This window comes from Penicillium daleae (genome assembly GCF_028827525.1).
Source record: "Penicillium daleae strain IBT 16125 chromosome Unknown utg000002l_segment0_segment0, whole genome shotgun sequence".
Lineage (NCBI taxonomy): Eukaryota > Fungi > Ascomycota > Eurotiomycetes > Eurotiales > Aspergillaceae > Penicillium > Penicillium daleae.
This window is the reverse complement of record NW_026623150.1, coordinates 7484336-7510575: the sequence shown is the minus strand read 5'-3', so window position 1 is coordinate 7510575 and position 26240 is coordinate 7484336. Positions and strand designations below refer to the sequence as shown.

Sequence of the window (26240 nt, the reverse complement as noted above, 5' to 3'; positions counted from 1 at the left end):
GGGAAATCATTCAGGTTCGTATTGGGCACTACAGGACGCAACTCTACGGCGCAGAGAACCAAGAAAACAGACATCAAGTATTCCTTACATTGGTCTTGTTTCGGCACGGCTATGGGTTATTCTAGATACCAGTATCGAAAAAATCCCCGAACCAAGCGTGCAAAGCGATGAAACTGAAACCGAAATACTGCCAAATATCCCAAATATAAGCAACTGAAAGAAAAAACCAACGCTCTCGTGCGTTAAAACAAGTCGTAACTCAGCATAAGTCCGTGGATGGGGGGATGTGTGTCGTGCCAATTCGTCCAACGGAGACTCTCAATGGGAGAGCCGGAGAAGGAAAATGGGGTAAGTATATACAACGAAGAAAGATAGAGAAAGAACAAGAGAATCTCTTAGTCCTTTTTGTCGTTTTTGCCACGATTGTATCCGGAAGAGTCCTTCCGTTCGGGAGATGGGGATGGCGAAAGACTACGTTCCCACTCGGCCATGAGATTCGAGGCGGTACGCTGGAGTTTCGAGGGGGCCAGCTTGGTGATGGTCGGCCAGGGAATGCCTTCGGTGACGCTGGGATCGGGCGCGGCAGAACTCGGGTTCCACTCGCTAAAGCTAGGGGGAGCGGGCGTCAGCGCATAACGAGGTTGTCATAGATGAAATCAGAAAAGGTCGAATGGTACCTAGCACTCGTTCGGGGGCTGCTGCCTTGTGTATTGGGTGATTGATCAAGTTTTGAGGATTCCACCGTTGACCGGCTCGACGAGGGTGTGTGCGTCATCTTGGACGCGGGCAGCGGCGTATCCCACATATCCCAGTTATCGACGGTATCATCATCCGTTTCGACTTGACTGGTGGAGCGGTGATCGGGAGGCCCGGAGTCGGTCTTGTCCCGTGGGGTCGTGGCGGCGATGGTGTTGTCGGAGGGGCTGCGATGAGCGCCGGGGCGGGGGGACGTCTGCGCTGGTGAATCAACCCCGAATTCATCCCAGAAAGACGTAGAAATGTTTGCCGATTTGGTGTCTTTACCAGATGTTTTCTCGGCCGCTGTCCCCCTGCCCCGTGCCGACGATGACGACGACGATCGTGAGACAGTTCCCGTAGCGGATAGTCGCTCTCGACTCCGTGATTTCGCCAACGAGTCTCGCTTGCGTGCGGCGGAGGGCGCCAATGAACCGTTTGATTGAGACGTGGTGCGTGACTCTGTCGCGTTGATACCTTCCTCGCCGACTGTAGCCTGTCGAATATCTTCAAAGAATGTCCACAAGCCTTCGCGTAGATCCGAAGCCATCTGCTTGCCCGTACGCATCAGGGCCTCCCTTGATGGAGGAGGCATGTTCTTTCGCCACTGAGCCAGTACATGGTCTGGGACCTGGCTCTCATCCATGGGATCCCCAATACTAGACACATTCCCACGCTCCACCGATGGCAACGTCGCTGACCGAGGGGTGCGACCTACACGATCACTATCAGACGGGCTAGCTCCACCGCTAGGCGGACTGGGTGCGGTGATCGGGGACAGCAGAGAGAGCGTCCGGGTGTGAGACCCCTGAAACACCCGCCGACCGTTGGCCGAAATAGTGCTTCCCTTGGGAGGCGCCACAGGCGCCACACGCACACTGGAGCGTCTGTCGAGCTCCCGACTGACTCGCTCTTGTGACACTGACGAGCTTGCCACCGAACTCAGGCTCTGCTCCCGACGATGGGAACTTGATGCATCGGGAGCGTTGAGATCGGCAGTCCGCAGCGGTAGTAGCGGTTCAGCATGAAGGCTGATTTCAGTCCGTTTCCTGGTCCTTTCCGATTGTGCCCACTGTTTCTTCAACGTCGACAATTCCGTCTCGGCCCGGTGCAGCTCCTCTCGAAGCTCCAATACCTTCCGTTCTTGCGAGGCAATGGCGCGGAGGAAATCGTAGCCGTCGTCTTCGACATCGAAGGGCATGGGAGTCCCCGCGGGGAGTGCGGGGGATAGCCGAGTCGATGACGGTGTCACGGGGGTCATGGATCCTGGGGAAGAGACGGTGGGTTCTGCGGTAGTTGCAGCTGAAAGCTGGTCCAGCGGGATGTTGATGGGGAAGTTTAGGGTTAAGCGTTTCGCGTGGCGAGCTCCGGCGTGAGCACGAGGTGGGAGCGATGACCGCTTCTGTTGCAAAAGAGAGGCTGATCGGGAGAGGGATGGTTTCTGAGAGGAAGGATCCGGTTGGGTTGGAGAGTCGACGGCCGTGGCCGCCGTGGTCGCGGCCATCGAAGTTGGGGACGCATGCGGATGAGGACCGTGGGTGAGGGTGTCACCCGTTCCCGGGGAGAGCTCCATGGTGGACCAGCCAACGAGAGCGAGAGAAAGGGGAGAGAGTATTCACAGAGTCTAGACAAGATCGAACATGAAGAAAAAAAGATTAATGTACAAGACTGGGAGGGAATTGGAGGGAAGAGAAGGAAAATAGAAGAGAGAAGAGAGGTTGATGTGGAGGAGGAGAGAGAGAGAGAGGGTTCCTTTTTCTCCTGAGGAGAGCGGACTTGGCCAGTCAAGTGGATCGCGGGCCTAATTTGGCGGGTCTCCACGTCCGCGCATCGTTGCCACGAGTGTTTCAGGGGCCCGAGGCATTCGTTCCACTTGGCGAAGTGCTTAACTATGGCCATTCTGAGGATTGTCAATCTCCGGGGCTCCATTCTCATTTACTGTACTCCGTATACTAGACTCCGTAGAGCTAAGAATATCTTCCAGCTAGAGTACTTGGTCATTTGCCTACTCCATCCTCCGTCTTACGGAGTACTCTCCCCCCTCGGTTCGGTCCAGATCCATTCCTTCTGGAGCTTCGTCCTTTGGTGACCCGGACTGGTGTAGTGATCGGCGTCTGACTGTCCCTGCGTCAACTTGTACAGTACTCATGTGACCGCAGCCGCGAATCACCTACGAGCAGTTTAATCTCCGACCACGCCAGATAGACAGTCAACTATATCACAGACGAGTACAGCCCATGAACATCAACATCAACATCAACACCAGCACTTCGCTCCCGTGATAACATTCGTGTCTGGTCCATTTCCCCCACCAGCCGCGTGGGTCGTTCGACGGTGGGCAGCTAATCATCGTCGTCGGAAGGAAGCCTGGACTCGACGCCAAGTAGGAGATCCACTTTGACGGGTAGACCAGCATAGTCAGGCATAATAAACTCGCCTGAATGGGATTGCAAAGTATAGAGTGCACGGCATATGCTAGGTAGTAGAGACTCTCGCTAGTTCACGATCTGAAAGACCCAAGGAAACCACCAAGATGCCAAGTAAAGGATTATACTGCATGAGTCCCCTTAAACTACGACATCTCTTCAAGGGACCCTTCGTCTAACAGATAAGAAGATTTTGAATGGGCCCCTCCAAAGTCTCCAGAAGCTCAATAATGAAGCAGTTCCTGTCCTAAGTTCAAAGGCAAACACAGCTTATAACCCAGTTCCAGTCGTTCCTCGTAATCCTCCGCCCGGCGCGCCAGTGGTCTAGTGGTAGAAATGTACAAACGCAGGCCTGTTCTGCCGGGTGCGGGTGACGAAGCAATCGGTGGAGCCCGGTCGAGCAGAGCAAGAACGTGCGGAGGATTACCTTATGTTTTTCAGGGACTTTACTGTAGGCCTTTTTAAGGGATGTATTAAGTGTGTTAGTAAGTATATAAATGTGAGCATTGTTGGGTGTGAGTATCCAGGGGAAGTATCTTGGTGTCGCGAGGGATGTTTATATAGGGAAGGAGAGGCGAAGATTCGATTCATGGTCATAGAAGGGGTTTTTGTGTGTGTCTTAATTTTGGGAAATCATTCTCGTGGGCTGTATGATATCCCCCGACATAGCCCGTGGGGAAGGAGCGAGATAAACATGCACTAATCATATCTAACCGCACTTTCACTCACATGGGACCTTCCTGGGGAGAACAGCAAATATCTTGTCTGATCGATATACCTTCTACTTCCACTTCTTACAATTTGGAATCTGGATGTAACTATGTCGCTCCGAATATAAACCTCCAATGGATGAACACCACCGTCGACCGAGCATTTCCTGGGCGTCTATACACAAACAATCAATTGTAAACATGAAGAAGAAAGTCTGTCATATGATAGAAGTGTGAAATACCACAGTGAAACAGTTCACGTCCTTACTGGGAGTCGGTAGATAGAGTTCTAGCACTGCACCAAATAAACGATGGACAAGGAGTACATAGAGAAAGCATGCCGTAGAAAGCTTATGCCAACCTCAATCAAATCCCTCGATTCAACAATAGTAGAAGAAAGTCCACTTGGATAATATATTGCAAGGTCTACAAACTCTCACAGAGATCTTAGAAACAAATCACTCGCCGAGGCACCCCTTACTCAGAACACAGACCAACAGACGCAGGGGGGCGCGGAACTCGAAACCCAACGAGAATAATACACGTAAATGACAACCGCAGAAAGCGAGAGCGATCTATGTATATGAAGAAGAGCAAAATAAACACAAGGGTACCTGGTAAAGCACCAGACCCTGCACACAATTCCGTCGGGAGTGCAAGAAGAGAAAAAAGTAAACAAGGAATAACCGAACATGACAATAAAACTCAAGACAATATTACACCAGATCATGGTCATACAAGAAAACTCCAGGCCAATCCCGCTGAGAGATCAAAAAAAAAAGCGGGGGTTATTCAAAAGGGGCAATGAACGGACACCAAGGATGCAAAGCCAGCGGCAAGCTCGGAAAAAGAAACGATCGCAAGGGGGGTTATACAAACAGATCAAAAACGCCAAAATGGTCTATACAACGAATGTAAACAAGGCTCATCGGAGCAATGGAGGTGAAAGACACGGTAGGGGTGGAACAGGTGCGTTGTGAAAAGAAAGCTAGGGTTTGTTTTCAGATTCCCCATCGGTTGCGGAGTCCCTCTGCCCAACGCTGGTAGAGGACGTCCGAAAGTTGTTTGGTGTGTTCCATACCAGGTACATTTTGACCGGGCATGCTTGAGCGAGGTGGAGACTGGGGAAGTGGGTCAACCCCATGCGTCGACTGTCGGCGACGGTGGCTCTTGAGGTGTGGGTTGTTTTGTGCGAGCACCAGGCGAGGGCGGGATGGGGAGTCAGGCTGGGCGGGGGCTGCGGGGATCAAGGAGGAGAGGCGGGGATCGGCTTGGAGTCGCTCATTCATGGTTCGGATGATGTGGCAGAGACCCTCTGGATCCACCATCTCCAGATCGCTCCAGGCCTCGGCCAGTCGGGAGATCGCCTCTCGCTTCTCGCCGTCGCCAGTATTAGCAAGGACCTCCTGGCAGGACATACCGATGGCTCTGCTGTATGCACGTCGTCCCAATTGAGCCTCTTTGCTAGTCGATTCAGACGAGGAGAGAGGCTTGGGGCTGGCGTTCTCATCGAAACCGGGTGGAACCTTGGGAGTCGTGGATTCGTTCGGGACATTGTCTGATACCCGACGGAATTGGCGAACAGTGGAAGGGCTATTGCCAAAGCTCAAATCCAGACCCAGAGGCTGCTTCACACCACTAGACCGGCGCTTTGTGTTGGCACGCCGGATGGAAGGGGACCGCTCAGCAGATCGCTCGACGTTCGGCGTACGTCGGACAGTCGAGTTGGCTTGGACAGCCGGATTGACCTGGTGCTTAGGAGGTGCTGGGGGTTGTTGAGAAATATGCATATCTTGCAACAGCTCGGCCGGATCACAATCGTCATCCTCCTCATCCAGCGTAGTCCAGTCCTTGCCCTTGGGCACCCACATTGTTGGCGCTTTCACGGTATCAAACACCCAGTCCTCGTCGTCCTCGGGAGGAGGTGGCTTGGTGAGGGTATTGCTAGAGATTAATTGTTAGTCACTTCACGGTGTGAGTGTGGGCTGGGTTTCTTACAGAGATTCCGCATAGTATTTGACGTCTTTGGAGGCTCCTCGACCAGCGTCCCATTCTTGCTTGCGCTGAATCAATTCTTGTAGTGCCTCGGTCTTTCCCGCATTGCGAATGAACTTGTGTCGCAGCAACTCCTTTGCGCTGGGTCGGCGATCCGGGTCTTTGGTCAAGCATTGCGCAACAAAGTCCTTGAAGGTATTGCTGTAGTCATTGCCCTCGAGGCGAGGCGCGGGCTGCTTGGGAATGAGGAACAGGACCTTCATGGGATGCGTGCTGGCGTGCGGTGGCTCGCCATTGATCATCTCGATCGCGGTAATACCCAGAGACCAGATATCCGCCTTGAAATCGTAACCAGCCTGCTGAATTACTTCCGGCGCCATCCAGAACGGTGTTCCTACGAAGGTGTTGCGTTGAGACTTGATGTTGACCAGCTGCGCAGCGACACCGAAGTCGGCCAGCTTCACTTTTCCTGTATTCGACAGCAAGACGTTCGCGGCCTTGACATCACGGTGAATCTTTCCTTCGGCATGTAGATACTCGAGGCCTTGCAGTAGCTGCTGACAGACAATTGCGACGTGCGCCTCGTTAAAGACTCCTGGTTTCAACTGCGAGATTGTTAGCAATTGAGGTTCAGCCGAGCGCATAGCAGGGATATCCCACTTACCAAATCCAAGCATGATCCACCGCCCAAATATTCCATCACAATCCAAAGCTTATGCCCCTTCAAGAAGCTAGCTTTGTATTGTGTAACGAAGGCACTGGCACAGGTGGCCAGGACGGAAATCTCTTGTTGGATTTCCTGGATATCATCTTCACTGGACTCGAGGTCGATCTATAGGGGTAGTATCAGGTCAATCGAGGGGTCAATCGGCGACTTCGGGCTAATCGGGAGCGTACATGTTTGACAGCGACAATCTCGCCCGTGTGTTTATCAATGGCCTTGTAAACGGTGCCAAAACTCCCACCTGCGAACAAAGAAAGGAGACAATCCCGTTAGCGCATCATGTGCAGTGTGTCCAGGGTCAGAATTCCGACTCACTTCCCAATTCCTCCATCACCTGGTAACGGTTCGCCATATCGTCCGCCATGGTTGCGCAAATGATCGGACCCAACTAACGAATCCGGTCGAACAGGGCTGGGACAGATATGACGGGGCTCATCCAGGGGAGGCGAAAACTGGAGAGCTTTGGGGTCAGCAATAAGCCGTATGGAAGAAAGCTCGAAGTTCCGCGGCGGCAACGAGAGTTCAAAAAGAGAGGAAGAGTCGGGCAGGTAAAGGGGTGGAGCATCGAATTGAGCTAACGATAATCGTCCAAACAACAGCTTCGTTTCGCATGGCAACCGTTGTGCCTGAGGCAGGAAAGTGGGGAAGAGGGCTAACCAGATCGGGAATGGTCTAAATGCAAGGAACCCCCAGTCACGGGATGGAACTGCGTCACATGGAGAGATATGCAAGTGGGAGGTAAATAATACGCAATAAACTGAGCAAATGGAAAAGGATATAATTTTTTATACACGGTTAACCCCCATGCAACTCTATCGGGTCATCCCTAGATGTACTTGTACGGGTTCATAATGCCGTTCTAATAGAACATCAGCAAGGCTCTTATATCGTAGTCTTGAATAAGGGATGGAGAATACTCACCGGATCGTAGAGCGCCTTCAGCTGCTTCATCAGCTTAACCATAGTCTCGTTCTGGCTGTATCCAATGAACTCCCGCTTGGCAATACCCAAACCGTGCTCAGCACTGATACTGCCCTGGCGCTTCTGAATCCACTCGTACACCCAAGGCTCAATGGCCTTCTCAACCTCCTTGTTATACTGGCGCACAGCCACGTTCAGGTGCAGGTTAGAGTCACCCATGTGGCCGTAGCCGACAACTGCGCGAACGGGGAAGGAGTCGTCGTCGCCCACGAATCCCTTCTCGGTCAGCCGCTGCTTGCAGTCCTCCACAAGCTGGTACAGCTCAGACAGAGGAATCGACACATCGTATTTATAGGTGCCACCCAGGTGGCTCAGAGCCTCGGTGATACCCTCACGCCAGCGCCAGATGGCCTGGAATTGCGTCTCGTCCTGAGCCAAGACACCATCTGCAACAATTCCCTCACCCAGAACGTGCTCGAGGAACGACTCGAGCTTCTCCATGTCGTGCTCCGCATTAGAACCGCTGGTCTCCACCAGACAGTAGAAGGGGTACTCGCCCTCCAGGGGGTACTTGTTACCGGTAGACTCGTGTACCAAGCGCTGGCTACGGCCATCCATCAGCTCGAATGCGGAGAGAATCTCCGAAAGTTGGCCCTTGGCCTCCCGGTAGGCACGCTGCACCTGTTCGAAGCTCTCCAATCCGAAGTAGGCGACGTTCACAGCCTTGGGTCGCGGGGGACAGATAATAGCGACCTTGGTAATCAGACCAATAGTTCCCTCAGCGCCGATGAAAAGTTGCTTCAGGTCGTAACCCGTGTTGTTTTTCCGCAGAGTAGAGAGCGAGTCCACGATAGTCCCGTCCGGCAGGACTGCCTCAAGACCCAGCACGTTTCCGTGAAGAGAACCATAGCGCAACAGTCGCAGGCCACCGGCGTTGGTCGCGACGTTTCCTCCGATGTGGCAAGATCCCTTGGCCCCCAGGTCCAGAGGGAACAAGTGGTTGCGCTCTGCAAGGTACTGGTCTGCGACCTCGAGAATCACACCGGCATCGGCGACTAGCACGCCGGAAGCCTCGTCAAAGGAACGGATTTGGTTCATCCGCGAGGTGTTGATCACGATCTCGTCGAAGACAGGAACCGAGCCACCAACCAGACCAGTGTTTCCACCTTGGGGTACAACCGCCAATTTCCGGTCATTACAGTATTTCAGCACCTTGCTGACCTCCTCCGTGCTCTGAGGCTTCAGGACCAGACGTGTGTGACCGCGGTACTTGCGCATCCAGTCGCTGTTGAAGGGCTCAATGTCGTCCGTCGCATCGGTGGTCACGCCATCCACCACGGCGGACTGGGAGCCCAAGAGCTCCTTGAAGAAAGCCACGTCGTCGGCGGTGAGCTCTCCAAAATTGGGGTCGCGCTTGACATTGGGGTATGCGTCGCTAGTATACTTGATTTGCCTGTCGGCACGAGCGGTGGAGCTCACGGTGAAGGTGCGGATAGCAGTCGTAGCTGGAGATTGAAGGAGGGCTGGCCGGACGACGATGCGAGGGCGAGGCACTCGTGCCCGCCGCAGGGCATTTGAGAGATTCCGAGCACCAGACATGGCGTGGAGAGGAGAGGGGGAGGAGACAGGTGTTAGAATGAGCAAGAATGAGCAAAAAGATGAATTTTGGGGGTGGATTACACCGGTCAATTGAAGAGTGGAGATCCCGCCCTCCGATCTCCCCCCGATGGAGGACCATCGCGCCATTGCGTGCACTCGGATTTTTCTCCGATGGCCTCCTCGGTGATTCTCGGCGCTATCATTATTCGCAGTTTCCCAACCCCTGCGAGCACTTTGTAATTGACTTAATCGAGTACCAATTGTATTCTAGCGAGCTGGTTTTAGTATCTTAAAATGAGGAAAACTCACTTCTTCGTGGGCGCCCTGATCAAACCTTGGTCAATTCTTGCGCCGTCTTCAGGCGAACGTTCAGGCAGCTAGAGAGGTCTGCATCAATTTGGATTATCTAGGGTGATATCAATAAAGAGGCACAATAACAATTGACAAATCTCTTTATTTCTCCAGTTTTCTTAGAGATCTTCACGGACAACCAGTGGGACGGATTGGGTCTTGGTAGTCGAGCTTTCAACCTTAAATTAGGCTAATCGTTGGTGTGAGAATATATCGTGGGTGAGACCACATTCTCTTGGAACACCAAAGACGAGAGATCATGTCACGCTTGAATTCGCATAATTAGCTCGATTAACTCCAATAAGAACTGGAACCGAGTAAATATCTAATCAATAGACAAAATTCCTCCCTGTTGAACCAGGAAACCTTGACCACGCGAGAGTCAGTTACGTCATGCCAGGCCCCGCCAGGCCCTTACAAGCGGGGAGCTTCAAATTCTCACCAGAGAGCTTTCACTCTTCTCTTCGCATTCCCAAAAAAATGACTTCCACGGTTCTAGTCACTGGAGCCACTGGCCTTCTTGGGCGCCAGCTATTTACCACCTTCCAGCGCTCGGGAGTCCTGGTAGTTGGGCAGGGATTCACTCGTGCTGCCCCTCCAACCATTCTCAAAGCGGACTTGGAAAAGCCAGAGGATATCAAGGCTCTGCTGAATGAAGTCAAGTAAGTACCCGAGCCTAAGCTTCTCGCTAGTGAACAATTCCATTTGCTGATCGTGATTTGCTCGTTATAGGCCTCAGATTGTCATTCACAGTGAGCTACCCATCCGACCCCCTCTAGACCACACAATCCATCGCTTCCCAAGCTCAGACTAATACGGGAGATATCTAGGCGCAGCAATTCGATCCCCAGATTTGTGCGAGAAGAACCCCGAGCAAGCACGCAAGGTCAATGTCGAGGCCACTCGGGCTCTGGCTGAAGAATGCCAGACTCGCGGGGCATTCCTCGTCTACATTTCCACTGACTACGTTTTCTCCGGAAAGGAGGGCGAAGCACCCTACGAAGCCGACGCCAAAACCGAGCCGCCAAATATCTACGGCCAATTGAAGCGCGATGGCGAATTGGCCGTCCTAGAAGCCACCAAGGACTCGGGACTCGGCGTGGTGCTTCGCGTACCGGTGCTGTACGGCACCGCGAAGGAAAACTCAGAAAGTGCGATCAACGTCCTATTCGACGCCATCAAGAAAGCGCAGGATGAGAATGCCGGCGTGAAGATGGACGATTGGGCACAGCGTTATCCCACCAACACGGAAGATGTGGCCCGCGTCGTCCGCGATATCGTCATCAAGTACCTGAAGCAGAAGGACCAAATCAAGGAGTTACCGCACATTTTGCAATTCAGCTCCGAGGACCGCATGACCAAGTATGAAATCTGTGAGAAGCTGGCCGAGGTGCAGGGCTGGTCCCTGCCTGGAATGATTCGCAACAAGCAGGGTAATGAACCGGGAGGTGTGCAGCGACCCTACGATACACATCTGTCCACCAAGGCACTGGTGGATTTGGGCATTGATGTGCGGACTATGGACTTTATTGCCTGGTGGTGAGTGGGATGATTGATTAGAATATCTCTCGTTCTTTCTTAAGGTCCATGCTAATTTTTGCTTGTTTCAGGCGGAGGGAATTGGGCGCATTCAGACACTGAAGTCTGAGGGAGATCATCAATTCGGGCGACGGAGTTCATGCGATATACAAGCTTCGCAGCTACAGACGTAGAATCTAGTTCTGGACCCTGTGGTCCCAATCCAAATAGAGAAAACAAGAAATCGAATACCGTCTGTCCAGGATGAATATATCCCGTCTATGATTTTACCAATCCGTCAATCACTCGTATCGGCATCAACTCCAGGACTCCTCGCGCTGGAAGCTGGTGTATTGGGAATTGGTAGGCTTTGATCCTTTGATCGAGAATTGAATACCGTGAGGCCGATCGCTCTAGCAATATCATGTATGCATTGTTTCCGCTGTCCAAGAACCTCTGGGCTCGTCATGAGACATTCTGAGGCAAGATGGTACACGTCTCCCTACATTAAATCTGTCGGCGTGGGCTGACACTTCTATCTCGCCCTGAAATATGCAATTCTGCAGACAGCGTTCAACGGCTGCGATCAAACGTATGGTCAATCTGCTGTATCAATTCTGTTGACTGATTGATAGATGGCACCAGTGACAGTGGAGAAGGCCAGGTGACGAGCTTGACAGAGCAGCCCTTGGCAGCCAGCGAAGCGGTCATTGCACGACACTTGCAGGCACAATGAGAGCTCAGAGATCGTCTCATTTTGGCGCACCCGTTGGATGGAGCAGAGAGGGGGCTCCTCATGACGGGCCATTGACGAGGATAGGCTCATTCTCGTATCCCTGATTCCCTAGCCTGCAATGGAAGTGGACCTCGGGTTCCTGAGCGTCCACTGCGGATCAGTCAGCTGTAGTGGAGCCCTTGGGGGGACCAGATCTTCCCCATCAAGTCGAGTATCGTCCAATGTTTCTCAAAACCAAGGCTTTGTGCGACAGCACTAGTCCTGCCTAGTCCCTAGGTTCAGGGGACCAAGATTATCGTCGTCGGAGTAGAGTTTCAGAAAATGCAAGTTGGGCGCAAGTAAATATTGCCAATAGTCTCCGCCGATCAGCCGTCTTGCTGGAGAATGTCCCTCGGAAACCACTTCCTGGGCCAGCTCATTTTCTCCTTCGAATCTTTAAACTGTGCCCAATCACCCACGTTCAGCTTGCGCACTCTCAATTTCCGCATCCACGCACTCCGACTGGTACTTTGGTAAGTGTAATTGGTTGGATCTCGCGCCACAGACGCGCCCACGCGTCCGTTTACCACACCCAGCCCAACCCCAGCCTGCTTTTGTGTGATCGGCACGCGCATTTTTCCTCCAAGGAAGAACATATCCGCTGCGCACCACGGTGTCCGTTGGCCAGAGATCTGTGGTCCTGTGGTCGAAGCTGTCGCATTCGACTCCAGCCTCATACCGTGGCGCCCTTGCGCATACCCACTCCTTCTCCCTTTGCTTTTCCCTCGCTGTTCCTTTGCACAAAGTGACAGGCCCCCGCCCTGTCGCTCAATCCTCTGATTTCCATTTCTGAACTGCGCACAAGTGGGTGGTGATTGTTGCATCTTTCCTGAGAGTGCGCACTGACACCAGTAGTCTTTAGTCTTATCCCAGAATGTGACTTGCGATCGCAGAGCGCAAAGCGATAAGGATTTAACCCTGGAGTCTGGAATCGTGAATCAAGTCCTGGGTTGTATGCGACATACGATCTCACTCCCTTGCTTTTCTCGACAGACATGTCAAAGTACACGGAGGATTCGTCAGAGCAGCAGGTGTCCTCGAAAAGCCGCCCGTATTATTCGTCGCAAGATCGAACGATGGAACGACACCGCGACGACAAAGACAAGACTGAAATGAATGCGCACTCCGCCAGCGCTGGTGGACATGGCGCAAACCAGCAGAATCCCTCGATCGCCAGGAGTATGTCTCGATACCGGCGTAATCGACCTTCTGCACATACCGACGCGTCGGCAGCTTCAGGGACCCCTCCTACGCCTGCGTTGCCAGACCACGTAAAAGCTCAGTGTGCACCTGCCCTGCCAAGCAGTGCCAAGCCAGCGCTGGGGTCGGAGGAAGGGCGGGCAAGAGAAAAACACAGAAAAAATACGATGGCGCAGTTGACAGGCGATGCTCCTGTTCGAGTAGCCTCATCGCGGACTGAGAAGGAAGCGCGGGGTGCTACATCAGGGAAGGCGCATCACAAAGATCAACCCACGACGACATCATCGCGGCCTATCCAGTCAGGCCGACCCAAGGTGGATGTCCCACCCTCCTCCACTGATAGCAACCGCAAATCCCTTCTACAAAAGGTCGGCTTGTCCAAAGCGAAACCGTCCCAAGACCACCTCAAGGAAACTTCCAGCTCGGCATCAGCGAAGCCTAATTACATCGGCATTGGAGGTGGTGGAATTGTACCGGGCATTGATGCGCCGGTCTCTGCTGTTAATGCAGGCGAGCGTTTAGTCCTTGTGAAGTATGGGGATGCCAGCGCACAGTTGCCTGTGACTCCTTTCACTCAGGTGCATAGTCTGCTCCAATCTGCCGCTGCAAAGATTTCTCGTGACATCGAACCCGATACCTTCATTGTGATCGAGTTCTTCCAACAGATCGGGCTGGAGCGGCCGCTGCGCCAGTATGAGCGTATCCGAGATGTCATGAACTCCTGGGCGCTAGATACCGATGGCAGTCTCATTATCGTACCGCCTTCAAGCATGGAGGCCATCGCCCAGCTTGAAGCGCAAAGTGTTCCTGCCGAGAAACCTACAGAGACCACAGTCTACTGCCACTATTCCCATCGACCTCGCAAGTGGGATAAGCGATACGTTACTCTTCGCCCTGATGGGCAGGTGACAATCTCCAAGAAGGAGAACTCGAAAGATGCCACGAACATCTGTCACTTATCGGACTTTGACATTTACTCCCCTAGCGCCCGATCATCTGCTAAGGAAATCAAACCTCCTAAGAAGATCTGCCTCGCAATTAAAAGTCAACAAAAATCGTCCATGTTCCTCTCAACGGACAACTTTGTGCACTTCTTCAGCACCAATGACCGCGCCGTTGCAGACAAGTGGTACAAAGTTGTTCAGAGCTGGCGAAGCTGGTATCTCGTGAACAAAGTGGGTGCTGCGAATCCAGTGAAAGGTGCCGAGGAGACAGATCGCAAGGCTTCGCTGGTGCAATCCGTGACGAGGACAATCCCCCAAACCCGAGGCATATCTTCTGATATACCTCGGTTGGACCGCCAGAACAGCGAGCCAGAGCCTACGCGCCGCTCTGTTGAACATGCCCGAAAGGAAATGTCCGTCCCTCGGAGAAAGACCACTCGCGAGCATAGGCCACCCCCAAGCTCGTTCCCAAAGAACCTCGCCATCGACACCAATACGAGTCAATATCAGACACGTACACGCCAGGATTGGTCCCCCACTGAAGACACGTCGGACGCTGTCTTTACCTCTTCAGGCCTCTTGGGTAGAATGTATACCCAGCGACAGCAGGCGATGCGTGAGCGAGAGGAGAGAGAGAAGCGAGCGAACCAGGATCCATTTTCTCAGGGCCTAGTTGCAACAAGTCCCGTGTATTCTCCAACTGCTCAATCGAGCAGCCGGACGAATACACTCACTCAAGCTGATGCGGCTGCGCATCTGGGCCGTACCTTGTCCCTCAATCAGACCCAGAAGCCGTTAGTGGACCTGACGCCGGTATTTGTGGAGCCACCGCAGCACTCTCGCAAAGGTCGTGGTGTCACCGTTGAACCAGGGCGGCAGCTGATCGATGCAGCCACTGGTCCTGAATTAGCCCCTGGCATGGTGAACGTTCCCCCAGCCACATCCTGGCGACGACCCCCTGGCGAAGTTCCCCAGCAGACTCGCTACCGCTCGCATACCATGCGGAGCGGGCGACAGGTCTCGCCGCCGGTTCAGTACCCAGGTGCTAGCTCCGCGGGGGCCAGCCCGACCTCGCCGAATAATCCATTCGTGGCGAATAGTCTGTTGGCGGTGTCGAGCCGCAACATGAGCAGCCACCAGGGGCAGAGCAGGGGAGTTGGGGGACATGGTGTTGCCACGGGTGACCGCAATGCGACCCGTCCGCTGCTCGATATATCGGTCGACAACCCCTTTGTGGAAGGCAGTCTGCTGCGGCAGCTGTAAGTACATGACCCTTAATGACGATATGATTTCTTTTGGAGGCTTGGTGTTTGGTGATGACAGCGAGCCTATTTGATGGCCTCCAGGGAATTTCACACAGGGTCCACTGTAGTTCTGCACGAGTGTCTCTCGAGGCAGTCTCTTTCTAGGATCAAACTTGTGCTTTGAACGTATGGTTACATGTTAAGATACCCATTGACTACTGAGTATTCAATCAATTCGTGAGAGTCCCACCTCTCTTTTAACAATCAGATCCAAAAGAAGATCGGGCGATATAGCCAAACGTGCAAGCCCGCAGAAGTACAGCAACAAGCAACTAGCCCTCCTCCAATTCCCACCGAATCTAATACTCAGCTTCACCTCTTAAGAAGCCCTATAAACCCTGATCCCCCCAAACTCCCAATAAGCATCCGCAAAGTTGGACGGATTATTTGCCACAAAATCCGAGCACGATCCCGGACAACTATACATCTGAGTATAGTGGGATGACATGGCCGCAAACTCCCCACAGAGATCAATATTAGCAACGATGTTCAGGTTGCGGAAATGCGACGCGATATCGCAGTTGGTACTGGGGAAATCGGCCAACGGTGTGTTCCAGGTCGAAGGATCTGGAGATCCATTGTGGATATCTGCTGGAATTGAGGAACGCGGGAAGTTCCATATCCGGATGCCTGCGTCGCGAATTTCCAACGAGTACACCTGCAGTCTCCGAGATCAGCACTTAACATTTAACAAAATAATTTCAAACCATGATCATCCAGGTAAACTTAGACTTACCCCACCACCCCCAGCGTTAAAACCAACTCCATAAGTCGACCGATACCCCATAACAGCACAGCCCGCATTCCCACCAACCCCAACATCACAATTACTCTCCACCGCAGACCCGACCTGCCTCCGCTCCCCACCCATACTACAACCGGGCGTAGTATGCAAGGACATCTCATTACCATGCGAGCCATGATTATGAGACTCGAGGACATCAATCTCCCCATTTTTCGGCCAATTAGCACCATCCGTTAACCAGAGTGCCGGCCATGTCCCGCATCCGTAGGGTGTGTGGACGATGTCGAAGATGAAAAGGCCCGAGTCGTATGTATTATTTGACTCGACGCGGACGGAGTTGCGGCCGCCGGAAGGGCTTGGGGTTGATGCGTCTACGCGGAGGGTGGCTGTTGTGGAGGTTGTGGAGGTGAGGTTGAGGGCATGGGCGGTGTTTTTGTTGACGTATCTAGGAGAGGTAGTAGTATTAGTTGGTGATGGTAGATTAGATGGAGAGGGGGTTATACGTTACGAAGCCTTTGGTTGGATCGTCGTCGGAGTAGTAGTTGAATTGGTCGAAGAATGAGGGACCTTCGTAAGTATGGAGGAGCTGATATCTCACGGGGGAGTAGTTGGGGTATGATTGTGCTTTGGCGCCTTGGATGAAATTGAAGAGCACTGCTAGAAATACTGTACTAGCAACTAGTTCTAGCGAAGCGGTGGCCTTGCATAGAGACCAGCGGGGTGAAGATCGCTGCTTCATCGTGATTTGCAATAGAGTTGGATAGATCTTTGTAGTTAGTTCAAAGCGAATCTTGTCCTGTAAAGCCCTTTGATAGGTCTAAATGGCTAAGACTTGGTAATCCAACGAGATTCAAGAAGCTAATTCTCAAAATAGGAGATTTTATATAGAAATGATGATACGAGAGAAAAGATTTCTTAGATTCAAGTGATAGACGCGATACTGATATCATGATGGGCATGTCGAAGTCAGTAGTCCATTGCCCCGACACCCGATTCGGGGGGTCCACGCTAGAGGCACAAATCATTGAGTAGAGCAAATATTTGAACTTCTGCAGATATTCATGGAGCTTAGGGTCTACGTTGGACCCTACATTGTCGCGAAAAGGAAGGTGGATGACATTTCTATCTGGATCTGGTATTAATTGGAAGTATAAGTCTTTGGTCTTAACCAGCCAGTCCGCTCATGTCTGGTCGAATTTACTCAGCACAGGTTCTTTCCTACTTTGTCTAATCCTCTCGTCTCCTGTCCTTTCAATTGGCTGTGCTATGTATGGAAGTTGTCAATATTTGAAAGCTCGGGGAAGCTGAACTAGCCCTCGACACTATAGATCCTAGATACGTATCAAAGGCTAGACCCAAACCAAGAAAATAATATTCTCAGATCACAGGTGATTTCCTTCATAACAAGAATAACTCCCTCATATTTTGACTTGCATCTAGTTATCCCCTTCAGCTGTTCCTCTACATCATTTTAAAGCGAGCTGGTGTCTCCTAGATGAAGATCAGTCTCTAGAAATTCCCTGGCAAATATGGTAGTGTAAATTTCATTAATACAGTACTCGCGGGGTTCAGACCTGGATGGCTGCGTGGTCTGAGAATCGTATACCTACATTGGCTTTGCAGTGAAGCCATTTGACAAACTGTCATTTGTATCATCTATTAAGGTAGGCTCGACATTTAGGCAGACATGAAGTAGATACAACACATCGTATGGGTTCATAAGAGGAAGTATGCTTTTTTAACGCTAACCGGCTGAAACAATACCGATGCGGGTTCTTGACGACCTGGGGGCACATCCATCGAGGAAAACCTCGACCTATACTAGAGTCTTCAAAACGTCGGATTCACCAGGATAGCTGTCCAGGCTACTCAATTACAAGATATTTAGCCAAGTGTCTCTCTTTAAACAAGACACGTCGCCATCGCCATGCCAATTGGAAGAGACTCCGCCGAGCCCTTCGGCTGCATCATTGGCTGAATGCCCGAACGGGAATCGCACAAGTCAGCTCGGGCCAGCCGGATGCGTGCCTCAAGGCAAAAGGTCCTACAAAATTCATCGTCATTCCCTCGAATAATTCACTCATAACTTAATCCCATCTACAATCTTTAGTGGAAAATACCCACATCATCTACAGACAGTCTACCCCCTTCAACGCGGTAACCTAGATGAGTACCACGATACCATAATGCACGCACTCATCCACTGGACCCGACGGAACCGTCGGGCATCCTTAGTGCTGACCATCATAATCGTGATACTCCTGCAAGCGACACCATGGAAGAGTGGAGACGAGATGGATACCGTGCCGACCATCACAGCAACCACGGTTATCCCCAGCACTCCCGCAACACTCAACTTCACTCCGCCCTTCCACACGCAAGGCCGGCATATCCTCGACGCCGAGGGTATCCCCCTCAAACTCGCCAGTCTCAACTGGTACGGCGCCAGTGACACCGACTATGTCCCCGGTGGACTGGAGGTGCAGCATCGGGACACGATCGCGGCGTTAATCCGGGGTCTAGGCTTTAACAGTGTGCGACTGCCGTACGCCGACGAGATCGTCGTCAAGAACCCCGTGATCGGGCGGGATGTCATCGCCGCAAATCTAGATCTCTTCGATCCCGCGGGTGTATGTGATGCGCCGGTCCGTGCCCTCGATGTGTTCCATGCCGTGGTCGAAAGCCTCACGGCGGCGGGTCTGTTGGTGATTGTCAACAATCACATCACGCAGGCGACCTGGTGTTGCGGGATCAACCCATGCGATCTGAGCTGGAAGAACGACTGGTTCGGGGGGCCCTTCTGTGCACGGTATCGCAGAGCGAAGAGCGCTGGATACGCAACTGGGAGACGGTGATGGCGCCGCTGGTGTCGAACCCGCTGGTGCTCGGGGCGGATCTACGCAACGAGGTGCGCGGGCTTTGGGGTACGATGCACTGGGACGAATGGGCGGATGCCGCTGAACGGGCTTCTGAGCGGTTGTTAGCGATGAACCCGGACTGGCTCATGTTCGTGGAGGGGATCTCGTCGGCGAACGATCTGTCCGGCGTGCGGACTCGTCCTGTGCAGCTCAGCATGCCGGGGCGAGTGGTGTACTCTGCGCATGTGTATAAGTGGTCTGGCTGGGGTAGTCTGAAGCCGTTTTCATCCCGGAGTTATGAGGATTTTGCGGCGACGATGTGGAAGAACTGGGGGTATTTGTTGATGGAGGAGGTCGCCCCGGTGTGGGTGGGCGAGTTTGGCACTCCCGATATGCCCAGTGGGGGTGACCAGAACTACTGGGGTCATCTGATGCGATATCTGCGCGGGGTGGATGCCAGTTGGGGGTATTGGGCGCTGAATGCTCGCAAGGCCACGGGGGAGTGGGAGAGTTATGGGCTGGTTGGGGATGGCTGGGATTGGGCCAGTGTCCGGAGGGACTATCGGCTGAACGATTTGCAACGCCTCGGGTTGATTGAGGGTGTGGAATAATAACCTTAGCTGAGCTGAGCTGAGCGGAGCAGAGCAGGCAGCAGGCAATCGGAAATGTGGAAATGATGAGATGCTCACGTTTTGCGATGTTCCTACTTTTTCTCACTTTTTTGGCTCCTCGCCCATACTTTGTTTGTCGCACGCCTCAGTTCGGCTGATGCTGATTGGCTGTCGCTAATTCATGCCTGGAGGAGCGTGCACGGATTGGCTTACCTCAGCATGTTATCCACCAATCACCAGACCACGTTGAGCCAAGCTTTTACCAGTTTGGTGTGTCAGACCCACCCCGGGGTCCTTCTGCCGTTTTGATACTCGCCCAGAAGAAGCAGAAAAACAGAACACAGACGGACGAGAGACTGGATCGGAGCTGGAAATGGTCAGGGACTTACTCCGGGAAGACTGAGGGTCCAGCACTTTCCACCAAGTATGGAGGACTCACAATCACTCAGTATTAGTCTCTCTGGATCCGATCTGTCCAAAGTATACGAACTGATAATCAGCCTGCAGATGGCAATAATATTGTATCTCATCTTCCCAGCCGATGGTTACCCGTTTGGGGTCGACAGCGAGTCCCTGGTGCACCCGCTCCCATCCTCCTCCGTCCGCCATTCTCATTCGTCCCTCCTGCCTCGCTCGTGGGGCTCAGGGACTAACTCGACTCGCTGAACGGGGTCGATCATCCCATCGTCCACCTTCTTCATGGATGCTGCTGCGGAGCATGACCAAAGTGGGCATTGCGAGGCGTAAGCCCACCCAGAGGGACCTTAGAGTTCTCCAGTTGGTAAGCTACGGACCCGTGATTATTCAATCTCGACCCAGGGGCCTCTCCCGATAACCTTTTTTCTTTCTTGCGGCAAATTACCGATTGTTGAATCTCTCCTTTTTCTTCTTGCTCTTCTGGTTCTCTTTCTTCTGGTATCTTGCTTGTGGTCCTATCTGTGGTGGCTGTCGATATATTGTCTTCATCGCACACCCTCGCCCTCAAGTCATGATGCTGGTATGGCTGACGCGCTGCCTGCCCGGGTTTAGCATCATTGGCCTGGCAATCCTGTTGCTGTGTGCTTTCTCCGATATTTGCAAGTCCTCCCTATGGAAGAGCTTCTTACCCTCAAATCCAGTTCATCCTAGCAAACCCTCGCCACAAGATGGGTTCTGGAGTGGGCTCAACCTGGCCCAGGCCATTTTCATCATCTATGCAGTGCTCATCCACTGCCACATGCTCGGCTTTACGCTGCGCCTGGGTTGGTCTATCTTCAGCGCAACTACCAACGCAAAGCAGGCCTTTAACCGGCGCATCTGGCGTAGCCCTATCCAGTCACCCCAGATGACTGGCGAGGAGCTGAGTGAGCAGCCTCTGTCCCCAATCTCGCTCGCCTCCGATTCGTCCATCTCCAAAAAGTTTGACGATGTCAATATAACCGTGAACGAGTTCCAGGAGGAGGAGCTGATTCACGCGATTATTATTCCCAATTACTGTGAGGATCTACACACTCTGGAGACCACCCTCAAGGTATTGGCTAGCCACCCACGGGCCCAAAGACACTATGAGGTAGGTTTTCCATACCTTGGAGATGAGCCGGGACATGACCCGGGCAGTATGTGAACCCCGATTCTAACCTGAAGTAGATCTACCTAGCCATGGAGCAGAAGGAGGCCTCCGCCACCGACAAAGCATCCCATTTGGTGTCCCTGTTCGAAAAGTCGTTCCTGCACATTCGATCCACCTTCCACCCAACCGGTATCCCGGGCGAAATTGCGGGCAAGAGCTCCAATGTGGCCTGCGCCGCGCGCTCAATTATCGATTTTCATCGCCCAGAGCTAAAGATGGACTGCTGCAATGTCGTAGTTACAGTCATGGATGGTGAGTTTGTGCATCATGCCCAAGAATGGACGCAATTCTAACGCATCTCTCTCCAGCGGACACTCACCTCTCGCGCGATTACTTTACCGAAATCCGCCGTCTGCACTACTCGCACATCACCGAGGCTGACCGGTCTCTCTACTGCTGCCCCATCATCTTCGACCGCAACTCTCACGAGAGCCCGGCTCTCGTCCGATGCGCCGATCTGCTCTGGGGCTTCGCTGGCTTGTCCACCATGTACCCGGGCACGTGGATCTCCATCCCCACCTCCGTGTACTCCCTCCCACTCTCCATGGCCGAGAAGGTCGGCGGATGGGACGCTGATCCAACTGCTATCGGCGAGGACATGCACATGCTACTCAAGTGCTATTTCGAGACAGCAGGCAATGTCATCTCCCGCGTGATCCACGTCCCTGCCAGCCAGTGCAATGTCTCCGCCGACGGCGGTCATGGCTGGCGCCGTACAGTCGATACTCTTTTCGCCCGGTACCGTCAGGCCCTGCGACACATGTGGGGAGCTCTGGACTCGGGTTTCGCAGCGCGCCGCACAGTGAGCTACCTCCGCTTCAACCAGCGGTGTCTCTTCCTGCGCCCTCGGCACTTTGCCCTCCTCGAGCTTCTCTGGGAAGCGCACTTTATGCCCTGCCATCTCACCATCATCATGTTATTCTCTGTGATATACTCCAATTGGGTGCCAACATCACAGCTACACCCCTCGCTGGCCTGGGCCTTCTCCTTCACCGACCTCCTCCGCGCGCTGTCTTTCATCGGAATGAACATCTGTCTGAGTCTATACGAGCGCTGGCACGCACTCTGCCTCAACACTCGGATGCAGGACATGCGCGAGGCTAACCTACCCGACACCGGCTGCTCCCAGCGCATCTGGTACCAACCAAAGTACCTGCTGGACCGAGTCTGCTTCCCCGTCGCGGGTACCCTCTTCGGCGCCGTGCCCACCCTGCATGCCGTCTTTGCGCACTTCTGGACAGACCGGCTAGTCTACCGCGTCAGCAAGAAGCCAACCTTCACCCAAGATGCAGCGGGCCTGGCATAAACGGCTCTCTGCATGGAGAGACGGTCTTTGTCTCCCCGGCGTTTAGAGGATTTCCTTTAATGCGTGGTTCCCCAATCTGCACGATTTCTGCATAATATATGTCTCGACCTTAATGTTCCCATGTTGCTGTTTTCTTTTTTTTTTTTTTTTCGTTTGATAATCATGTATAGTGTCGATTTCGCAAGAAATGACCCATCACTAATACCCTTTCTGTAGCATTTCGCGCGTAATGGCAATTGGCAATAGACGCTCGGCGCGGGGTGAATCGTTTGGACCGTTTTGATTCGCGGGCGGAAACGGCGGCCCCCACCTTCTCCAACTCTTTTGGGGTCAATGGGGTAGTCCTCTGGGGTCGGACGTCTTCAATTTATAAATTGTATCTCGATCACTTCTTTTCCTCGTCTAACATAGAATTCATTTACCCTTGTAGTTTGTCTCTTTCTTCCAGTATGGCTCCGATACGTCGTGTTGCCACTATCCAGTGGCATATCAAGGTCCGATCCAATCCATCTCCAGCAGCCTGTCAATGACGCAAGTCGTGAATTGCAGCTAATTTGGAGTCCCAGGAACTCGCCATCGAGGAGAACCACGACACAGCCTGCAAATACATCCGCCAAGCTGCCGCCGATGGTGCAGAGCTAGCTGTCCTCCCTGAGTAAGTATACCACAACCCCGTTGTTCCTTCTCAGCGCTCACGCTTCCTCTCTAGATACCACTTAAGCGGCTGGGTCCCTGATGACCCCCGCTGGGGTATTCAAGCCGGCGAGGCCGCCAAATACCTCGCCAACTACCAATCTCTAGCGAAAGAGCTGAAGATCTGCCTCGTCCCAGGAACCATCATCGAGAAGCACGCAGGTCCCAACGAGGAAATCCTGTTCTACAACGCGGCATACTTTATCTCCAACGATGGTACTATCTTGGGCTCCTATCGCAAGAAGAACATCTGGCACCCCGAGAGACCGCACTTGACGTCCTCTGGGCAGGAGCGCCACGACGCAATTGATACCCCTATTGGACGGGTGGGATTGTTGATCTGCTGGGATCTCGCGTTCCCAGAGGCATTCCGCGAGTTAATTGCCGACGGAGCTGATATCGTGATTATCCCTACCTTCTGTATATCTCCCCCTTTCTCCTCCCATCTACCTTTCCTTTCCATACTAATCGTAACAGGGACACCCAATGACACGTCCCCCCAAGCCCTCCACCACAACCCCGACTCGGAAGCCCTCTTCCTCTCTTCAACCCTCACATCCCGCTGTTTCGAAAACACCTGCGGCATCATCTTCGCCAACGCCGCCGGTCCAAAGGAGAGCTTCCTCGGCATGTCGCAGGTGACACTTCCTATTGTGGGCCCGGTGTCGAAGATGGGTAATGAGGAGGGCGTGTCTGTTGTGGATATGGATCTGGGCCTTTTGGATATTGCGGAGAAGAATTACAAGGTTAGGCAGGATATTGGGAAGGAGGGGTGGCATTATGTTTATAGGCATTCGTCTTTGCAGGGATGAGGGTTGTAGGAAGTGGGATGTGGTTGTATTGTATTATTAGGTATCGGATATCCAATCTGTGAGCGTCGAGGCTTTGACTACGAATGCACACGTAAGTTCTACTATTGTTAAATCCTTTTGCTGCGACTAAACGGCCTTTAGTGCATGTCTACAGCGATATGCAGTGCCACCTTGACAAGATCGAGGTTCTTGTGACCGCATATGTCAGCGGAGAGAAGGTGTCCTGCACCATTATACCACCAATAATACGGTAATGATTTTTCTGATTGCTCTTATGTTTTCGAGGCTATGAGTGGCAATTGGATGCTATCTAGCATAAAGCAAACTAAGATACACATTAGATATCACGATAGGTCTGCGATCTTAACCTCAAGATCATTTCCAGTATGTCGAGAAGCAACATCCTTCCAGATTTGCAAGATATTATCCTCCGGGTGGAACACATGCACATCGGCCCAAGTGACCTTCGCGACCCCATTCTTAATTTCGTATCGGAACCGGTGGCCTCCAAAACCGCATCTGGTGGTCTGCAGACTCATGTACTTTAGACGGGGCATTCTTAGCGCCGCCTGACCAGCAGAACGGTAAAGTTCGTTGAAGAATGCTGGTATAATTTTGGACCGAATATGGCCACCAGAACGGTCCTCGGGGGCTGTTCTCACGTAGTCCGGTGACTCTCCTTCTGGATCAGAGTCTTCCGAATCGATTTTATCAGAGTTTAGCTCGTTAGGGTCCCGTTCAAAAAGCCAGTCTCCGGACGGTGTGACTGGCCTGAATTCCGCGGAAAAGGAGACTAGATGTCGTCAGAAAGGGAGCTTAACATCTTTACCCTCCGGATATAAGGGCCAGAACACTTCTTTCCCTATAACAGCATGGTCGATAGTGATATGCGTTAGCTGTTGGGAGAATTCGCGTATATGCGATGAAAGAAGATCCGAGTTGTTTTCCGTAACATTTTCAGGAAAGAAGCTGTGGTTCGAATGCTCTCTATAGTTGAAACCTAGATAGAATTCTTGTACTGTGGGTGGCCACAAGTGAAAAAGAGTTGCAAAGCCTATTAATCATGATTAGGATTTGTTTTACGGAACCGGGGGAGCGTAATAAGACATACCATTACGGTTGCGTTTCCGTAAAGGTTTATCTCGTTTGCAGACATCGCTCAGAGCAAGAGTAACTGAACGCAAACAAGGCAAATTTGATGCAAGACGAGCACACGAGGCCGGTTGTATTACACGACCGTTCCAAGACAATCCGTCGACATTAAGAGAACTGATAAGAGGGACGCTCAAACTTTTAAAACTCTCATCCAATTGGAGATAAGATTTTTCGAATCTTCGATTCAGGAGGTCCTCTGTGCGATCAAAACGGGCTGCTTTTATTCGCATTCGACGTTCTCTCTGATCTGGGATAGCGCTCATATCGCTAGGTGACTGGGCTGTGATGGACAATTCAATACCCCGTGTGTTGTTTGGCCATAATGATAGAACTTGGAGTAAAGATTGGATGGCTTGAGTGAAGAGCATGTTATTTCTCTGATGCTCCTGATCCGTCTCGAACCTAGAACGCGCATCCACGTCATAGAGCTCTAGTTCCACGATTAGATCGATTCTCTGGATATAAGACTTCCTCCGCGAGTCTAAATTCAATCGTCGGAATTCATCTAGCCGCTTGGCGGTACCAAGGCAAAGTGTAGAGAAGGTACGCTTCTCAATGATCTCTTGCCAGACACAGTTCACCGTGGCATATTGTGAAAGGTAAGATTGGGCTCGTCGCTGATCACGGGGATTCAAAGGAGGAGCAGTGATATATGACACGATAAGGCCAGTCAGCTCGGGGGAAAGGGCCATACTCGTGCAGTGATTTTGTTCCCTGCGGTTCTTTGGTGGGATTCGGGAAATTCAGAGAAATGCCCGTAAGAGCGGGGCAGCTTGTCCCCTTCAGGGGACAGTTCATAACACATGTGAGTGGGCCATGCCAGCGCACTAATAGAAATCACAATAGGTCTAAATTGCGATACGGCCCCTAGCTAGCAATTTGGATGAGCCATCTACATGACTATTCTTGGCGGATGTACAGTATCTGCGTTCTCCGGTTATCCGCCTCTCCTGCTGCTGCGACAATAAGCTCAGTGTGATCGTAGCAGAAGAACTGGTGACGCGCGTTCCACAAGTTTCGCACGCCGAACCCCTGAAACGACAAGTAAAAAGGGACGAAGGTTGGTACCCGAAAAGTAACTTTATTGGATATAGCTCTAAGGGCCCTAAGAATCGAAGGCTTATATGATACGAATTGGTAAGGCAAGGGACAGCTCAACCTGCCGCCTATTCAGCTCTCCTCTTCTTTTGATTCTTTGGTCTTATCAATCAATCTTTTGCCTGATTCCGGTAGTTCTCATTCGTATTCT

The 26240-nt window shown here is 52.4% G+C and overlaps 11 protein-coding genes across 11 annotated transcripts; 6 read left to right on the top strand and 5 right to left on the bottom strand.

Moving 5' to 3' along the window:
- Positions 1-395: 395 nt before the first annotated feature.
- Positions 396-2308, bottom strand: N7458_003564 (DUF4048 domain-containing protein; the record flags this gene model as incomplete). The annotated part of the gene is made up of 2 exons (XM_056906947.1): positions 396-609; positions 678-2308. The coding sequence occupies 2 exons, from the start codon at positions 2306-2308 to the stop codon at positions 396-398; spliced, it is 1845 nt and encodes a 614-aa protein (XP_056771054.1).
- Positions 2309-4872: 2564 nt separating this feature from the next.
- N7458_003563 (STE20 family serine/threonine-protein kinase) lies at positions 4873-6954 on the bottom strand (the record flags this gene model as incomplete). The annotated part of the gene is made up of 5 exons (XM_056906946.1): positions 4873-5815; positions 5870-6471; positions 6531-6698; positions 6764-6831; positions 6906-6954. 5 exons carry the CDS (start codon positions 6952-6954, stop codon positions 4873-4875), a joined length of 1830 nt encoding a protein of 609 aa, XP_056771053.1.
- A 462-nt stretch (positions 6955-7416) lies between these two features.
- On the bottom strand, positions 7417-9110 carry N7458_003562 (FAD-binding oxidoreductase; the record flags this gene model as incomplete). The annotated part of the gene is made up of 2 exons (XM_056906945.1): positions 7417-7449; positions 7512-9110. 2 exons carry the CDS (start codon positions 9108-9110, stop codon positions 7417-7419), a joined length of 1632 nt encoding a protein of 543 aa, XP_056771052.1.
- Positions 9111-9941: 831 nt separating this feature from the next.
- N7458_003561 (dTDP-4-dehydrorhamnose reductase family protein) lies at positions 9942-11102 on the top strand (the record flags this gene model as incomplete). The annotated part of the gene is made up of 4 exons (XM_056906944.1): positions 9942-10123; positions 10194-10213; positions 10292-11000; positions 11072-11102. The coding sequence occupies 4 exons, from the start codon at positions 9942-9944 to the stop codon at positions 11100-11102; spliced, it is 942 nt and encodes a 313-aa protein (XP_056771051.1).
- A 1647-nt stretch (positions 11103-12749) lies between these two features.
- Positions 12750-15161, top strand: N7458_003560 (uncharacterized protein; the record flags this gene model as incomplete). Its single annotated transcript, XM_056906943.1, has 1 exon — positions 12750-15161. One exon carries the CDS (start codon positions 12750-12752, stop codon positions 15159-15161), a length of 2412 nt encoding a protein of 803 aa, XP_056771050.1.
- A 360-nt stretch (positions 15162-15521) lies between these two features.
- On the bottom strand, positions 15522-16686 carry N7458_003559 (glycoside hydrolase family 16 protein; the record flags this gene model as incomplete). The annotated part of the gene is made up of 3 exons (XM_056906942.1): positions 15522-15860; positions 15939-16392; positions 16451-16686. 3 exons carry the CDS (start codon positions 16684-16686, stop codon positions 15522-15524), a joined length of 1029 nt encoding a protein of 342 aa, XP_056771049.1.
- Positions 16687-18133: 1447 nt separating this feature from the next.
- Positions 18134-19416, top strand: N7458_003558 (cellulase family protein; the record flags this gene model as incomplete). Its single annotated transcript, XM_056906941.1, has 2 exons — positions 18134-18644; positions 18680-19416. 2 exons carry the CDS (start codon positions 18134-18136, stop codon positions 19414-19416), a joined length of 1248 nt encoding a protein of 415 aa, XP_056771048.1.
- Positions 19417-20407: 991 nt separating this feature from the next.
- Positions 20408-21019, top strand: N7458_003557 (uncharacterized protein; the record flags this gene model as incomplete). The annotated part of the gene is made up of 1 exon (XM_056906940.1): positions 20408-21019. One exon carries the CDS (start codon positions 20408-20410, stop codon positions 21017-21019), a length of 612 nt encoding a protein of 203 aa, XP_056771047.1.
- A 35-nt stretch (positions 21020-21054) lies between these two features.
- On the top strand, positions 21055-22331 carry N7458_003556 (glycosyltransferase family 2 protein; the record flags this gene model as incomplete). The annotated part of the gene is made up of 2 exons (XM_056906939.1): positions 21055-21277; positions 21334-22331. The coding sequence occupies 2 exons, from the start codon at positions 21055-21057 to the stop codon at positions 22329-22331; spliced, it is 1221 nt and encodes a 406-aa protein (XP_056771046.1).
- A 449-nt stretch (positions 22332-22780) lies between these two features.
- N7458_003555 (carbon-nitrogen hydrolase family protein) lies at positions 22781-23836 on the top strand (the record flags this gene model as incomplete). Its single annotated transcript, XM_056906938.1, has 4 exons — positions 22781-22825; positions 22898-22986; positions 23041-23444; positions 23502-23836. 4 exons carry the CDS (start codon positions 22781-22783, stop codon positions 23834-23836), a joined length of 873 nt encoding a protein of 290 aa, XP_056771045.1.
- A 344-nt stretch (positions 23837-24180) lies between these two features.
- On the bottom strand, positions 24181-25683 carry N7458_003554 (uncharacterized protein; the record flags this gene model as incomplete). Its single annotated transcript, XM_056906937.1, has 2 exons — positions 24181-24629; positions 24948-25683. The coding sequence occupies 2 exons, from the start codon at positions 25681-25683 to the stop codon at positions 24181-24183; spliced, it is 1185 nt and encodes a 394-aa protein (XP_056771044.1).
- Positions 25684-26240: the final 557 nt, after the last annotated feature.